This window comes from Passer domesticus, chromosome 1, assembly GCF_036417665.1.
Source record: "Passer domesticus isolate bPasDom1 chromosome 1, bPasDom1.hap1, whole genome shotgun sequence".
NCBI lineage: Eukaryota > Metazoa > Chordata > Aves > Passeriformes > Passeridae > Passer > Passer domesticus.
The window spans coordinates 68,881,280-68,897,958 of record NC_087474.1 but is presented as its reverse complement, the minus strand read 5'-3'; the positions used below and the strand labels follow the sequence as shown (position 1 = coordinate 68,897,958).

At 41.1% G+C, this 16,679-nt stretch overlaps 2 protein-coding genes across 3 annotated transcripts in view; one reads left to right on the top strand and one right to left on the bottom strand.

Annotated features, from left to right (window-relative positions):
• GPLD1 (glycosylphosphatidylinositol specific phospholipase D1) overlaps positions 1-6,855 on the bottom strand; it is a 23,388-nt gene extending 16,533 nt beyond the window's left edge. Inside the window, exons 1-3 of one of the 2 annotated variants that reach the window (XM_064422594.1) lie at positions 5,670-6,855; positions 2,772-2,827; positions 2,204-2,282 (exon numbers count right to left, since the gene is read on the bottom strand). In XM_064422594.1, coding sequence (XP_064278664.1) covers positions 2,204-2,282; positions 2,772-2,827; positions 5,670-5,766 — 232 coding nt within the window. In that variant the 5' untranslated portion in view covers positions 5,767-6,855. The remainder of the gene's footprint in view (positions 1-2,203; positions 2,283-2,771; positions 2,828-5,669) is intronic. The other variant, XM_064422590.1, reaches the window with a different exon arrangement.
• ALDH5A1 (aldehyde dehydrogenase 5 family member A1) lies at positions 6,834-16,679 on the top strand. Its single transcript, XM_064422597.1, is given in 11 exon segments — positions 6,834-7,232; positions 7,234-7,428; positions 7,562-7,645; positions 8,575-8,745; positions 8,881-8,997; positions 9,428-9,571; positions 10,435-10,578; positions 11,271-11,429; positions 12,745-12,914; positions 13,665-13,723; positions 13,876-16,679. Coding segments are annotated over 11 exon segments (1,833 nt in total). The 5' UTR covers positions 6,834-6,848; the 3' UTR covers positions 14,082-16,679.

The following is a 16,679-nucleotide window of genomic DNA, read 5'->3' as shown; positions in this document are numbered from 1 at the left end:
GACTAAATTAATGCATCCACTTGGATGGCAGAAAAGCTATAGGGAACGGCAGCCAACTCAAAATGTCATGTTGTCTGGCAGGTATCAGTTTCCACAGGGCAGAGGCGGGCTATGTCATCATTATCGTCACAATAATTTTCAAGAAAAAGGCAAACTAGCCAACATACAGTCAGTGTAGGAGGGGAAAAAGGGAGGAAAGCAGAAAAAAATAGGTTTCATTTAGAAGAATCATTTACTAGTCTCACCTGAATTTAGGCAGAAAGATTGTGTTGCACCTAACAGCGAGCTTGCCTAAAAATGTTGTGTACCTACATAAAGCTAAATGTAAAGGGATGTTGACATAGAGATCAAACACCACACAATGTTAAATTCTCTAAGGGGGGAAGAAGGTAGGTGGGAGACTGTTCAGACCATCAGTACTCTTGGAGGAAGAGTGCATGTTTCACAGCAATGTGAAACTGCACAATACTAGGGTAGATTAAACAATGAGAGAGCAGACCTTCAGGGGCAATTCACTTACGTTTTGGCCTCTTGACATATTAACAGTGCAGCTAAAATAGATAAAAGAAGGATGGTTCTTGCTTAGCAAATTCAGAGTAGCCTTCTACATCTAAGCTTGTCTCCTGCCCAGAGGCAGTCTGGATGGCTTTGTTCTTGATCTTGTCACACTCAGTTAAAACAGCTCAGTTCTGAAGAGCTATTTCTTCCATATTGACTAAGGAAACTGCTGACAAGTGGTGCAACTCTAACAAGGCAAGATGGACTCCAAGGTTAGTGAAGGAATGAAGATTGGATACTGCAGATAGAGAAGCTGTGACCTGGTATAAGACAGGTCAAAATGGTTAGAAGGGAAAGATGAGGCAGATGGGTATAAGCAAGCTGAAGTAGGAACTGAAAAAAATCCCAGGAGAACATCAGTCATGAAAATAAGTGTTGTATTTTACAAACAAGGAAAGCAAGACTGAAGTTTGGGACAAGAAGTTGGCAGAGCCAGACAGAAAACAGAGATGAGTGACCCAATGAGTGATAGAAGACAAAACCAGTATTAAATGCCAGAACAGAGAGGTGATTTGGATGTGATGAGCACATCAGGATATGAACCAGGCAGCCTGGAGTCGGCATAACCAACAGGCAGCATCAACAATCTCTGTCTGAGAAAAATGAGAACTTTGGCTGCAACTGTGTGATTTGCCTCTAAACCAAACAAAGATCCTAACTACCCCTCAAATTTCATGGAATTTGCATGGCCCACTAAAATAAGCTACTTCCAGTATTTTAAACTTCCACTATATCTCAATAATACTGAAGCCAGTAAGGCCAGATATCCTCACACAAAGTACTTACCACTGCCCCGTCTCTGGTATCTGCCTAAAACACCCTAATAGCTTGTACCTGGAGGATAGGCTCTTCATCCCATTTGCTAACTGCTCACTATGCAGATTTACCCTTTCAGTAGCAAATATCCTACAGCAAGGCCTAGCTGGCTGTTTTATAGCCCTAATGTTGCTGAAGAACCTGATTATGATCAAGAGCTGACCTTTCAGAGCTGAAAAATCAGGGGACCACTTGCAAGTCAAGACATACTTTTTACAACTATTGCAAGAGGGTGCTATTTTTGTACTGCAGTCTTTTGATCTGCAAACAGCAAAATTAAGACCGACATTAATTTCCAACAAGAAGAGTGAAAGGCAGAAGACTGCACTCTGGAAAAAAAAAGGCTTTAAACTGGGATGTTATTAACACTTGCCCACCCACCCCCAGCAAGTCCTACACTATTTTGTTGCTGTGGGATTTTTAGATTGTCCTATCCTATTTCTTGCTGATCTAATAGAAACAAATAATTTTTAACACAGAAATAGCTTCAGGCCTTCCCTAAGATTTATAAAAAAGTAATCATTTTTTTCTCTCTGTACTCAGTAATCTGACCTAATTTAGTCAAACAACGTCCTCTATCAAATTGTCCTACCCATTAAATAGTTAAATTTACCCAAGAGTTACTTTCTAAAACATTTTCAAACGTGTTATTTTATTATAAATTTCTACAAAAAGGCTCTAACAAAAATGTTGGATAGTTTTTGCAGGAAAGCATTTTTGGCCACACTTCATTTCTTACAATGTAGCCATTTTCAACCCACTAAATTCTGTAAGATTTCCACATAAAAATGTAATTGTTATAATATTGGACTTATAAAGCTTCTCTTACCACGCTTGCAGATTGGAGAATAAAAGGCATCAGGATAAATGCTTCCAGCCTGAAAAGCATCTTGGTGATTTAGTAATAACTGGGGAAAGGATGTGGAGGAAAGGAATCAGAATGCTATTGCACAGCACAAAACCACATTTTACTGCCAACATCAAAGATATATTCTAAATACCCAGCAAAATACAACTAGTATCTTGGTAAAATACACCATGTGGTGCACAAAACCTTGCTGTCATTTTGCTGACCTTAGGTTCATTAAATCTGCTTTTCCAAAGTCCTCTACTGATTCTTATAATACAACTGCTCATATAGAATATGACTAAAAAAGATAGGAAAACATGAAAGAAACCACACAAAGTGTATATATACACACATTGGTATAATTGCTATATTTCTGCAATAATATTCAGAAGGAGTCAAATTATTTTGAATAAAAAAGATAAAAAATACAGTCCGGGCACAATATTGATACACACATTACTGAGAATAATAAAGAAAGGCAAGAAGACAGAAAGAAAAGCACTCAGAAAAAAAGGTGTAGAAAATTAAGAAATAATATGCTTCCTACCTGTCTATAATTAACACTCCCTTCATGCTTATTGAAAAATTCCAGAGCTCTATGTGCTGAAAAACAATATATTGAAGTTTTAATTTACAGGTACTGTGTCCAGGCCCACTTTTTGGTAGAAGCAGCAGCAGAACCACAAGACCCTACATTTTCATACCCAAACCAAGCACATGAAACACCATTTCTCACAGAACTGTGAACCGGTGAGAAGGTGTGCTTTCTCGCCCAGGGAGTTAATAAGGAAGTGCTCTTTCTGTGGCGCATCTTCAATCTCTCTAATCCCTAGCTCCCAAGCTGACCAACCAAGCTGAAAACACAGGGAAATGAACTCCCCATGTCCAGAAATGAGCTACAGCAGTGAATTGACATGACCACACACAGCACATGTAAAGCGTGGACCATAAAGTTTTAACTGTACTGTACTCAAGCTTCATTTGTGCCCTTAACAGTGAGAAAGGTATGTTGGGAATCAATGTGGGTGTTTAACAATTTGATTAATTTTTAACATGCATGAAAAGTAACAAAAATCTAAAGGTAAATCAGCAAGGTAAATAACACTACTTATTCACTGAATTGGCAGATATTTTTACTGCCAAAATCTTTATTTAGCTGGCAAAACAAGTGAATTAAATGAAATTACATCCTTTTCTTTAATGAGGTCACCTAATTAATATTAGATCCCAGGAATAATCTATTGACACTATTCTAAAAACACCCAACATTTCCTCTAAAGCTATTTTCAAAGATTAATTAGTTCCTTACCAAATAAATCACATCACAAAAAAGCCCAAAAAACCAAACAACAACAGAAACAAACAAAAAACTCCCCCTACCAAATCCAAAACAATCCATTACTATTCTGGAATAAGATCTAGACAAAACTGTGGGGGTTTGAATGATCTTTCACTTTGAATTTTACCCAATAATCTAAATAATCCTTATGCAAGTAAGACACCTTAAAGATCAGCCTTGCACCAGAAGAGAAACAGCAACAAAATAGTAAGTAATACTCTAAAATTTTAAGGCTCAGACATTTCTACACACATCTCTGTTTCCAGTGTGGGAGAGCTTTAGTTTGGCAGTTTGCTTTTTCTGCCTCACACCTCCCCCGCACTTCTCTCACTACTCAAGTGGGACCAGGTTCTACAACACCACCTTCACAAGGAATTTTATGCCAGATCCCCACAGTCCTACAGAGCCTCTCAAGTCTGACAGTAACCCCTAGGGCGAAGAGCTTCCCCACTGGAACCTGCCTCCCGGCAGGGCCATGCAAGTAGGACACAGCACAGCTCTGCCAAGCATACTGAACACGATCAACATTCTGAACAGGCAGCGCTTTTCACCATTTTAACTTAAGGATTTCTTCGGTGCTGGCTTTGAGTAAGAGGAATTACTTCCTATGGTTTGTTGTTTGGGTTTTTTGGTTTGATTTTGCTTTTTTGTTTTTGTTTTGGTTTTGCTTGTTTGCTTGTTTTTGTTTGCCTGGAGTACTCAGTGTTTGAATTTGGAAATATTTTGCAAATATTTTGCAAATATTTTCATCTTATCATCATAGACTTTTATGTGAGCAATAAGAGTACTCATTTCAGCAACATCAGAGTTGATCACAGTTTAATGTAATTTTCTGACACATGGACAAAACTCATTGTAATCTATAACCCAATGATTCAGTGTATGCACAACTCCTCAGACAACCAATTTATATTCTATAAACACGAGTTTTCTGCAACATGCTCCCTTGATTAGAAAAAGGAAAAAAAATACTGTTTTGGGACAGATCTGTAAGCTTCTCTTTGTAGATTTTTTTTTTTTCAAACACACTCTATTCTGGCTAATTTGTTATTTCAAGTCCTCAGAAGCTCATACTTGGTAATTAGAGCCTGGAGCTTGCAGGGTTGTGTGCACTTGCCTAACCTCAGGCAGCGTGACTTCTCCTACAGATTATTATGGGTTTCTTGACATATTGTTAGGAAAAGCAAATTGTTCCAGGATGCTGACCATGGATACAACACTCAGTAAGGGAACACACTCCAGTCTCAAACACCATAAATAATCCCAGTCTTTAAATTGTTCAAAGTTGCATATATTGTATCCAGTACTTAAAGTCTGAGAAAATTACCTGAATAATTTTACCATCTGTTTGAGCAATGGATTTAGAAACAAAACCAGAAATAAAAACAACTTAAACTGTCATTATTATGAGTAACTCAGAATAACCTCACACTGCTCATCTTTGTGCTTGCAAAACTGCGGAAGAAACCAGATTTTAAAAATAGCACAGACAAACAGGAAATTCAAAACAGAAGTATTTCTCCATTTTGATATTCACTCAGTTGTCTCCTTCATTCTCAATAAATCTAGGCTGTTCTGGCTACAGAGAGCAACCTATCAGAAAGAGACACAGAACAAAATGTTTATGCTGTTAGTTACAGAGAGAAACACATTACAGAATTTTATCTACTTGTGCAGGTATGGCATAATTAATACAGTTGTGATTTAAAAACAGAGATACCACAAAGAACTTGTGTTATTCTTTAATTTAAATATAACAATCCCACAAATTGCCTAAAGCATTCCTTTTCTTTCTCCAAAGCAAAACTCTGTCTGTGTACGACTCACAGACAAAAACATTCCAGTTACATAATGCCCGTGTCTTAGGAGACGGAAAAATACACAACACAAGTCAATTCAAGCATTTTACTTACAAAACCAAGTAAAATTTCAGACTCCAAAATCGAACTGCTCATTTAGCCTATCTGTTATTCACATTTTTAAAATTATGTAGACTGCTTGTTACTTTAACATTATTTCCTCCCTCTGCTTTCCAGCTGAATCTGGATTTACCTCTCTTCACAAGAAATTCAGAACACAAGAAAATCCATTTTGAACATGTCTTACCTATTTCAACATGTGTTGAAATTCCACATGGGATACATCTCTGACAGAAATGGTAGAGTATAACCAGCGAGACAGACCAAATCTTCAGACCAACCATGATGCTGGCTCCAACTGTGGTTTTCAGAAGCCTGGAGCAGTAGCACTGTGACCTTTGAAATGTAGGTTACGGAGCATGCCTTTTCTTTCACACATATTGCTGACACAGCAAGCAAACGACTGCCAAATTTGAAAGGCTATTTTATACCAATGCTTTCTTTTACTGCAAATAAAGTGATTTATATAAAGAAAGAAATAAACTGTGGGTGTTCTCCCCACTTGAATTCTGTAACATCTCTGGGATTTGAGCAGTGTAATCAGTGCATCACTGAACAGCAGCAGTGAGATTTCTGTTAAATCCAACAGCGTGGCAGAGATTGTCCTCTCATAGTTTGTCCAGCTCATGGTGTGCTTGCCTTAGAGCAACTATATCTCATTTCACAAAAGAAATTAAAGCCAATTGCCAAACCAGTATTAATAGAAAAACACTAGCTCCTGAGTTGCAGATGATCCAAATTCATAACTTTTGGTGAGCTGATAGAATATTGCACACTTATGTCTGGGTCTTATGGTCAGTATTGAAAGCCCAGCTGATATGTGGGAGACTCATGGAAGTACTCCTGCCAAGTGTACTGCTACAAACTTCTGGCTGCAGAGGCTGGACACCCTGCATTTCCCAACCACACTAGTCCCCAGCGAGATGGTGGCACTGGGCAGGGGCTTCACGTGGTCCTTGTGCCACAGACTGACCCGCTGCCATGGGAGCCAGTGGCCCACAGGCTCCCGTGGGCCACTGCTCCTGCAGCTAAGCACAAGTTAGCCTGGAGCAGACTGAGAGCCCTGGGACCTTATCACAGCCTGCATCTTCCTCACCAAGGGAAGAGGAGGGGCAGATACTGATCTCTTCTCTGTGGTGATCAGTGACAGGGCATGAGGGAACGGCATGAACTGTACCAATAGTGGTTTGGGTCGGGTATTAGGGGCAGGTTCCTCACCCAGAGGGTGCTTTGACACTGGAACAGGCTCCCCAAGGAAGCGGTCAGACCACCAAGCCGGACAGAGTTCAAGCAGCATTTGGACAACGCCCTCAGGCACATGATGTGACACCCGGCTGTGCTGCGCAGAGCCAGGAGCTGGACTTCGATGATCCCTGTGCGTTCGTTCCCACACAGGATACTCTGTGACTCCAGGCCTCCCCTCTCCCTACGAAGCGGGGGTCTCAATGGGCGCGGGACACGAGGCTCCGGGAAGCAGAAGCCCCTCCCGCCCCCAGCCCCCGCGGCTACGCTCCCACCCCCGCCCGGGCGCCACCCGCCGCCGTGTCCCGGCGAGACGCCGCTTCTGGCCCGGCCCCTCGGCAGCTCCTCCTCCGGGGCGGCGCGGGCGGGCCGTGCCCGGCTGTGCCGCCTGTCGCCGGAGCGCGGCCATGGCCACCCTCCTGCCGCGGGGCGCCGCCGCCGCCCGCCGCCGCCTCCTGCTGCGCCCCGCGCCGCTCGCCCCGGGGCCGGCGCGGGCCGCCAGCCGGGCCCTGTCCGCCGCGCTGGTGCGCCGGGGCGGCCTGGTGGGCGGCCGATGGGTGGAGACGGCCGCCGCTTTCCCCGTGCAGGACCCGGCCAGCGGCGAGGAGCTGGGTCGGGTGTCCGACTGCGGGGCGGCCGAGGCGCGGGCGGCTGTGCGGGCCGCGCACGAAGCCGGCGCCGGCTGGGGCCGCCTCCCCGCCAAGGTGAGCGGCCGCGGGAGGTGGCGGCGAGGGGGCCCCGGGGCCGTCCGTTCCGCTCCGGTCGGGTCTCCCGGGGCCTCGCTTCCCCGTCCCTGCGTGCGGCGGCCGCGGCAGCCTTGTCTCTCCCTCCTCCCAGGAGAGGAGCGCGCGCCTCCGCAGATGGTACGAGCTGATGATGGAGAACAAGGAGGAGCTGGCGCGGATCATCACAGCCGAGAACGTGAGTGGGGCGGCGGGAGTGGGCACGGGCACTGCCCCGTGCTGCCACTCGCGCTGGGAAACCCAACACAGGCAGGCGAACAGGGACACCATTAAAAGTGACACCCGTCAAACCTCTCCCTGCGTGCTTCACCAGTTAGCCATCATGTCCGTTTAAATAATTTTGGGCATATTGTGCACTCACATTGCTCTGCTACGTCACTGGGTGACGTTTCAAACATTCCTCCTCCGGACATACATAAAGTGCATTGGTTTGATAAGGGTAGTACCTAACCAGAGGAAACCAGACCCATGTTTTGCTTCATGGCATGCAAAAGGGTACATTCACCATCCATGGTCCCCGTGGCAGAAATGCTTGTAACTGGGAAAAATCAAGCAAGTCTCCAAGTTGGATTCATACAGTTGGTGTCACTGAGTAGTCTGGGAGCTCACAAACTGGTGACCTTTTGGACAAAACCTTGCTGGAAGATACTTCAGCAGATCCTCTGTTGTGTCACTGCTGCTAATGGTCGTTCGGTCCATAGGATCAGACCTGGGGGTGGTCCAAAGCAATATTGCCAAAACAAATAACCCTGGCATAAACTTGTAACTGTTTTGACGTGATTTGTGTCTTTCTTCAGAGTGGTAATAGCAGCTAACTTAGAGTTTGTAAATAAATGCATACTACATTTGCTATTTCTCTTCCTTGTCCTGGGCAGGTGTGAATCCAGGCACAGCATACAAATTATTGACTATACAATGATGGTATATTGAATCCACACAACTACTGCTGCTGCAATCATATAATCCTTGCTGGAGATCACAGTGTGCGTCGGAGGGAGGGGATCATAAAGTACTTTGAAAAGAAGAGAAACTCCGTAATTGCTTGAATTTGTTTGTGTTGCTTCTGTTTGCTGCTTACAATGTATCTTCAATCTGATTTAATCAAAGGGGAAGCCTCTGAAAGAAGCACAGGGTGAAATCACATACTCAGCCTCGTTTCTGGAGTGGTTTGCGGAGGAGGCTCGGCGGATTTATGGTGATGTTATTCCAGCATCTGCAAAGGACAGAAGAGTCCTGGTGCTGAAGCAGCCAGTAGGAGTGGCAGCCATTATAACCCCGGTAAGCACAGCTGAACTCTTCTGAGTCACGTTAAGGTTTCCAGCTCAGCCCCCCCATTCAAAATGTCACTTACTTCTGCAAAAACAGGAGGCAAAATTTTCCCAACTTTGATTGTACTATTTTCTCTCTTCCTAGTGGAATTTTCCCAGCGCTATGATTACCCGGAAGGTTGGTGCGGCTCTGGCAGCTGGCTGTACAGTAGTGGTGAAACCTGCAGAGGACACACCTTTATCAGCATTAGCTCTTGGGGAGGTGAGCTTTCAGTACAAAGATTTACCTCAACAACTGACTGATACTGTAAACAGGGAATCCAGATGGGCTTAGAATGTAGCTCTGGCCAGCTGCATATGTAAAGAAAGGACAAACTGACTTGATGCAGGCAGGTGTTTTAGTTTAGTGAGAATCTTTGCAAATTGCCTCTAATATGGTCTAGAGCCTCAAAGTGGATTGGGCCATTTTGATACTCAAAATATCCTTATATCTCTAATTTGGTTCTTTTGAACACAGATGGAGCAAAGCTGCTCTCTCCAGCACCTGTGGCACCTGTTCCTGGTTGTGCTGAGTCCTCTTGGCTTCCATTGACTTACAGACTGTTTTCTTCAAAACAATGAACAATCATTAAGTGACTATTCCTCTTACAAAATGCACTAATTATGCAAATTCTGTTTTTCTTTTGTTACAGCTTGCAAACCAGGCTGGAATCCCAGCAGGAGTGTATAATGTTGTCCCTTGTTCCAGACAACAGACTGCAGCTGTAGGGGAAGTTCTATGCACTGATCCATTGGTATCCAAAATATCTTTTACTGGCTCTACAGCAACAGGAAAGGTACATACGTGGACAGAATATCCTTGAAGATTGTTACTGTGATTATACTAGAAAGGTAGGGGGAAAGTGTGTGCCTTTATAGAGAGCCTTCTTTTCTGGCTGCTGTGGACAGATTGTCCAAATAATTGTGTAACTCTTGAAATACTGCTTATATGTTTTAGCGTCAGTACTTCACAGAACGATGCCTGTCTGTAATTCTTGATAACTGCCCTTTATTAAACTATAATGTGAACAGTCCTGTACACTATGTTCTTGGTCTATATCGTAAGGTGACAACATACTAATAAGAACACTGAAACTGAGTTTGAAAGGAGCCATTCAAGAATGGCTTCAGCAGTTGAGAGAAAGTATTAGAGGAGTGAGGCCCTGGAATCTCTGCTATCAACCGTAGTCAATTAGAAGTCTTGTCACCATCTCTAACTGAATCACTAAAACTGCAGTGTGGCTACAAAATGACAGTTCTCTAGGATGGCTGTATGCAGAATGAAGCAAAGGTCTGGTATCAAGGCAAATCATAATACCAAATTGTGTCAGATCCTGGAAAACTACCATAAGAGTAACCAAGATTTTATTACCTTGACAAATAGAACAAACAAAAAAAAGTTGACAATATTAGTATATAAAAGCTTAACCTGACCTGAAGTTCATCAAAATCTTTCTCTGCATTAGTCCTTGGCCAGAATTTCATCTTTAAGGATTTTAATGGATGAAAGTTGCTTTTGTCATAGGAGATGGTCTAACATTGTAGAGAAGATGCAGATTATTTCCTTGCCAGAGTTAATTTTTCACTCCCTTGCATCCATGATTCCACTGTTCACATCTGTTAGAGGTGCAGATGAGTGTGTCTCTTCTTTTGCCTACAGATCTTGCTGAAACACGCAGCTGGTACTGTGAAGAGAGTTTCCATGGAGCTTGGAGGACATGCTCCTTTTATTGTGTTTGACAGTGCCAATGTGGACCGGGCTGTCGCAGGAGCCCTGGCTTCTAAGTATAGAAACTCAGGACAGGTGAGGAATTTTGTCCTTGTTTCTAGACAGTGAAGAGCTGTACATAAAGTTTAAGCTGTAAATAAGCTATTTTATGTAAAAGGGAAGCATAGAACACTTCATTGTGAAGAGAAAGGTGCTGCACTCACAAATGGCTCTGGGCACTAAAGCCAGTTACCAGCAAGTCTAAATAGCAACAGTGAAATCCCATATATTTTTGTCAGAGCAAAGGGGTAGCACAAATAAATAGACCATTGAAAGCACTTATAAACAGCTTTCAGGAAGAAAGCAAAATCAAACTCAGATAATTAAGGAGTTAGAGAAAAGACCCCTGACCACTAAGTGTGACTTGAGTTTTTGCTGCTCAGTCCAGCATTCTGCAGTCTAATTAGAAGGTATTTCATGCAGCTTCTGGACCTTAGTTGATCCATCTATGTGAGTCCACAAAACTCGCAGAATATTTCCCCAGCATAAGCAACTTAGCATTGTGACATATTTCCCACACCCACTGACAGCTTGTTGAATTTGTATTTCTGAAGTGAAATGGGTGGTGAAAGAAATGGCATAGCTGGGTAACAGCTTAGGATGAGGGAGGAGGCAGGGGACATCAGTGTAGTAACCTGATTCTGTGACATGAAGGCCAGAATGAATTAATAGATGGATTAAATACAATAAAAATGAACGGGGTTTTGTCTCATCTTGTTTGTTTTCAGACTTGTGTTTGCACAAACCGTTTCCTGGTGCAAAAGGGAATTCATGATGAATTTGTGGAAAAGTTTGCTAAAGCTATAGACAAAGAACTACATGTTGGAAATGGATTTGATGCAAAAACTACCCAAGGACCACTAATAAATGAAAAAGCAGTGGAGAAGGTATAAGTAAATGTTTCATTTTTAACATTCTAATTTTCTTTTTGTGATCCATAAAATAACTTTACATTTATGTTTCACCTTTTTTCCCTTGTTTTATTAGAGGATATTTGCAGTGTGGCTGGAAGTGTGTTCTGTCCCCTAAGTCCATGTGTACATATAGACAAACAGATGTGGACAGTTCATGTATCATCCCTCTGTTTCCCTTAAGGGAGAGCCCTCCTTTAGGATAAACTGATTCCTCCTGATTACTCCTTAGCTGTTCTCAAGTCCATTCACTGAAGTTGGATACATTGTGAGAGCTGTACAGTGATCCTGCAGTTCTGAAGCACTGTGGTTGACGATTTCTTTTGAGGAGCAGTGTTTCTTTTTGGCAAAAGTTAGGCAGAATAATTTATCAGAGTTAAAAATACCAAAACTCTGGATGTTGTAATCACTTGAAACTTCATGTGCATGGTTTGGGTCTTCTGTTTTGGGTGACCTGCAACTCCAGGAATATTTATTTTTAAAAAAATCCTACTAAGTCACATATTTTATAACGTTTCACTCTTCCTAAGGTTAAAGATTATTGAGTCAAGTGGCCCATACTGTATAAGATATTACAGCACAGTTGCATGCAGGCTTGGTTTGAATCCATTATACATGAATGCTGCCAGATTCTCTTTATAAAAGAAGGGGAAAATATTCAGTTATTTGGGAGACAAAGGATATAGTCCTTGAATTTCTTTCCTTCACGTTTTCCCTTCTTGCATCACAAAAGTGTATCAGGTACAACTGTATATACAAATGAACAAACACTGTATATCGTCCCTTTCTGTAATTTCTGTAATTTCAAAGGACAGTATTCTAGGTGGGGATTGCTACTTTGGTTTTCTTATTACTTTGTTGTCTTTAGATGAATTGTAAATATAGGGGAGTAGGTCGAATCATAGATGTAGGAATGCCAGGTTCATCTTGAGAGTTGTTTCTCTTTCCATGGCAAGTCATACGCTTCATTTCCATAGTGCTCGATCACTGATATAAGATTCAGTTTTTAGTCCTGCACAGACTTTTTCTCACATTAGGTGGAGGCTTTTGATTTCTACAGAAAAGTGGGCTGGGGCCACATTCATAATTTATCTCTCTGAAATTATGTTAGACTGAGAGAAACAAGAAATGAAGAGAAATTAGATAATATTGCAAATGATCCTCTGCAAAATGTAAACTTCTCTTCAAATTTTTCTCTTAAATATTGGCAGAGTATTATTTCTTCAGTGGGAAATGTATTATTGCTCATTCTTAAATGCTGACTTGAAGATTTTTGTTATGCATACCTCAGGTAGAGAAACACATTAAGGATGCAGTTTCTCAAGGAGCATCTGTTGTGACTGGAGGGAAACGACACAGCTTGGGGAAGAATTTCTTTGAGCCAACATTACTAACTAACGTTACAACAAAAATGCTTTGCACCCAAGAGGAGACATTTGGCCCTTTAGCACCAGTTATCAGGTGAGATAGTTAATTCCACAGATTAACAATTAAAAAACCAATGAAATATTATTTTGAATAAACAAAATTTGAAAGACAAAAAAGTATTTTTGTGTGATCACACAAGTCTTGTAAAAAGACTGGGGTACACATGTGAAAACATACTTTGGATATGTGGCTTGTTTGTTTCTTTTTCTTGATCTGATCTTAGTATCTCAGGAACTTTTTGAAAATTAAAGTATCTCAATGGTTAAGCAAGGCTAGATAGCAGCAAAACCTTCATCGCCTTCATGATCTGTGGTATGAAATAGGAGACGGGACTTTTGAGTTTGTCATGTGATTTGCTAGTCCTAAGCTTTTCTGACAGAGTGTGAGTTGGAGCTGTCTCTTCTCCTTAAAGCCTTCCTTGCCTTTGTGCAGAGCAATTGGATGTGATGAAAGAACATACATTTATCTCTCAGACTTGAGAGTGCTGTGTATTTGGGGAAATAGGTAGGCGCTAACGCATGTGAAGTAAATGTCTCGGTACTGTCCAGCTACCTCAGAGGTACAAAGGCAATCTTAACTACTTAACTGCAGTTTAAATTAAGAGAAGAGGTAGACACTTCAGTGTTTCAAAATGAAAGTTAAATTAGCTTTTTAATGTACACTTTTGGGTAAACTAAAATGACATTTTAATTCCCAATAACACTGCTTCTTGTCAGTAAGTCAACAAGACGGCATGTGAACTGCGGGCCTTATTTTTATTTTTATTTTTTTTTCTGTTGACAGATTTGAGACTGAAGCAGAAGCTGTTGCTATAGCAAATGCAGCTAACGTGGGTTTAGCAGGTATGTTTCTCTGTCAGATAAGAGTATTTCTGCAGTTTTGTGAGCTTTAGTGCTGTGGGGTGATGATTTTGAATGTCATTAAGTCTCTTTTTCAGTCTCCTGCAATTGCTCGTACTGATTTTCACTCCTGTATCTGTGTGTCTGCACAACAGGATATTTCTACTCCCAAGACCCAGCTCAGATCTGGAGAGTTGCAGAACAGCTGGAAGTTGGAATGGTTGGTGTTAATGAAGGCATAATCTCATCAGCGGAATGTCCTTTTGGTGGGGTAAAGGAGTCTGGCTTAGGGCGAGAAGGTTCAAAATATGGCATTGATGAATACTTAGAAATAAAATATGTCTGCTTTGGAGGATTATAAAAGCCTTCAAACAGCACAATCCCCACAACATGGGAAAGAGTGCTGTTGTTTTTATTTTTTTTTTTTTTTTGAGCCAGAAATATGTATGAATGCAACTTCTACCTTCATTAGAACTAATCAGCCCTGTCCTGTATGTGTATTGAGATATCTACGGTATTCTGTGCTGCCAAATGTTTTTACATAGTCTTTGTTTATACATCCAGTTTTTAAGCAATGTGATCACAATGTCCATTATTTTTAGTAAAGAGTAGGGATTTCTTGTTCTTGGATTATCCCTGTGTAACTAGGAGAACTTTGAGGCTTGTGCATAATGAAAAGAAGTTGTGACCTATAGCAAGGGAAACTAGACCACCATTTTTTACTACCTTTAGTAGTTCAGTGTGGATAAGGGAGGCTTTGGGATGGCAGTCTCCCTTTAGAATTTTGTGTAAATACTCACTCTTTCTAATGTGGTTATGTGACCTCCTTTAGAAGCAAGTGTGTGGGATATTTTTGGGGGGTTTTTTGTTTTTGTTTGGTTTTTTTGTTGTTGTTTGTTTTTTGTTCTTTGGGGTGGTTTTTTTTTTTAATTGTGGGAGAAATCTGCTGCTTACAAAAGGTGAAGAATTGTTTTGAGCTATATCTAGGCATCCATATAAGCTATCAGACAGCTTTTTCAGCACTGTTAATGATGACTGCAGGGCTGCTTTAGGATTTTGAGCAAAGAGGTGTACTTTGGGCTTAACAGCTTGCATGTCTAGGATGAAATATAGCCTTTGTTCGATGCCTGTTAGCCCCAGCAGTCCTGGGAACAGGACAGTCCAGGACAAAGAATTGCTGGCTTAGTGAGAAGCAGGAGGAAGAGAAGATACTCATAGGAACAACTTGCAGAATTATAAGGGGAGACTGTAAGGGCTGTGTGAAGAAAGCACAAGTGGTGACATGATGATCCAGATAAACTCCCTCTCTTCCATAAAAAGACCATGACTTTCCTTGGGTAGGAGTACAGTCCCTAATGTAAATATTGCACAGTGTCTAAAGCAATATAACTCCCTTCAAAGAACAGGAGCCCACATCCCTGTGGGCTTTGTGTCTTGAATTGGATTTGTGGTTACACAGGTGAAGGTCCATTAGAGAGGAAAGTTTAAAAACCTTTGAACGTGGCTTATTTGTGACCTAATATAGATTTAAATAGTAGTGGTTAGAGGCGAGGCTTTGACCTTTGGCTTGCCCTCACTATTCTGTCATCTTCAAAAGATGATGTAAGGCTTCCTTCATATGAAATAAACAATGTTGTTAAAAACATTTTAATGGCAGTCAAACAAAGCACTTTAAATGTGCAATGTTGATTTGGTGAATAAATCAGCATGGCAGAAGTTAAGTGGAATAAATTTTGTTTCTTGTGCTCATTATTAAAAATAAATAAAAGAAGGCAACAGAATCCTTCTTCCTATAAAGTAATGAATGTACCCTTTGAAATGAAGTATTTTAAAATATTTTATCCCATCAGGTAACACAAGACTTGGAGAGGGAGGGAGAGCAAGCTGGAACATAGTTTGACAGGGTTTTTGTTTAAAGCGCACATAAAGTAGCATTGACTGCTACTCCTTATTTTTAAATATTTTTTTATGGCTGTATTTGTGTAGCAGTTGAGATGAGGGGGGTCTGGAGCACATTATCTTTCAGTACTGTGTGCATCATGCCAACTGAAGTACAGTTAAAGTGTATTTACTGCCCCTCCAACAATTCCCAATGCATCAAACCCACATATTTGTGGTAGTGAGGACTTTAGTACTGTTATCTGTGCTTGTCAAAAACACAAAAAGGATGGCCTCTTTCTACACTAGTTGCAAAAAACTTTCCTATACTCAACATCTAAGTTACACACACAAGCTGCCTGAATTTGGGGAATTGTGTTGTGTGAGAAAGCTGTTTGCCAGCCCTGACTACCAATGTGTTTAGTATTAATTGGAAAAAACAGATGGGTAAAAGAAGGTCATGCCTAGGTTCCCAGTTTCCACAACACAGTGATGCAGGCATACTTACAGGTATTGTACACAGGTAGAATATCTGCCACTGAAATTCAATTTTATCTGCCTGTGAACTGTATAAGGTCAAAATTAAAACCATCTTACTTATAGCTGTATGACAGTGTAGTATTTAATGTGAGTGTACTTCTTGGGACAGTGCAGTTGGAGGATAAATTATTTAACCCTTGCTCTCTTCACTACAAGTTACTGGTGATGCATTGGTACATTTAAAATCTTAATGTCTTTTTAATGTGCTTTTCTGATAATACCTTTTACAATGCCTGATAATAAGCACAAACAATAATTAAAGATAATGTCTGTAAGAAACTTAAGGAATACTTTTGTCTAGATTGGAGTGTGGTTGGATTCCAGCATACTATCCTCATGTCAGTAAAGTCTACATCAGTTAAGCACAGAATAATCAAAGTTGTCTTCATAGCAAAAGCTGTGATTCTCAACAAAAGACTTACTTGAATTCTCACACCTCAGTTGTGTTGATTGCACTTGTGATAGTTTAGCAATTCCTGGATATTAAAACTGAGATTAAAAAAATGTTTTCAGTTAATAAATAACTTCTGTGAAAGCATCA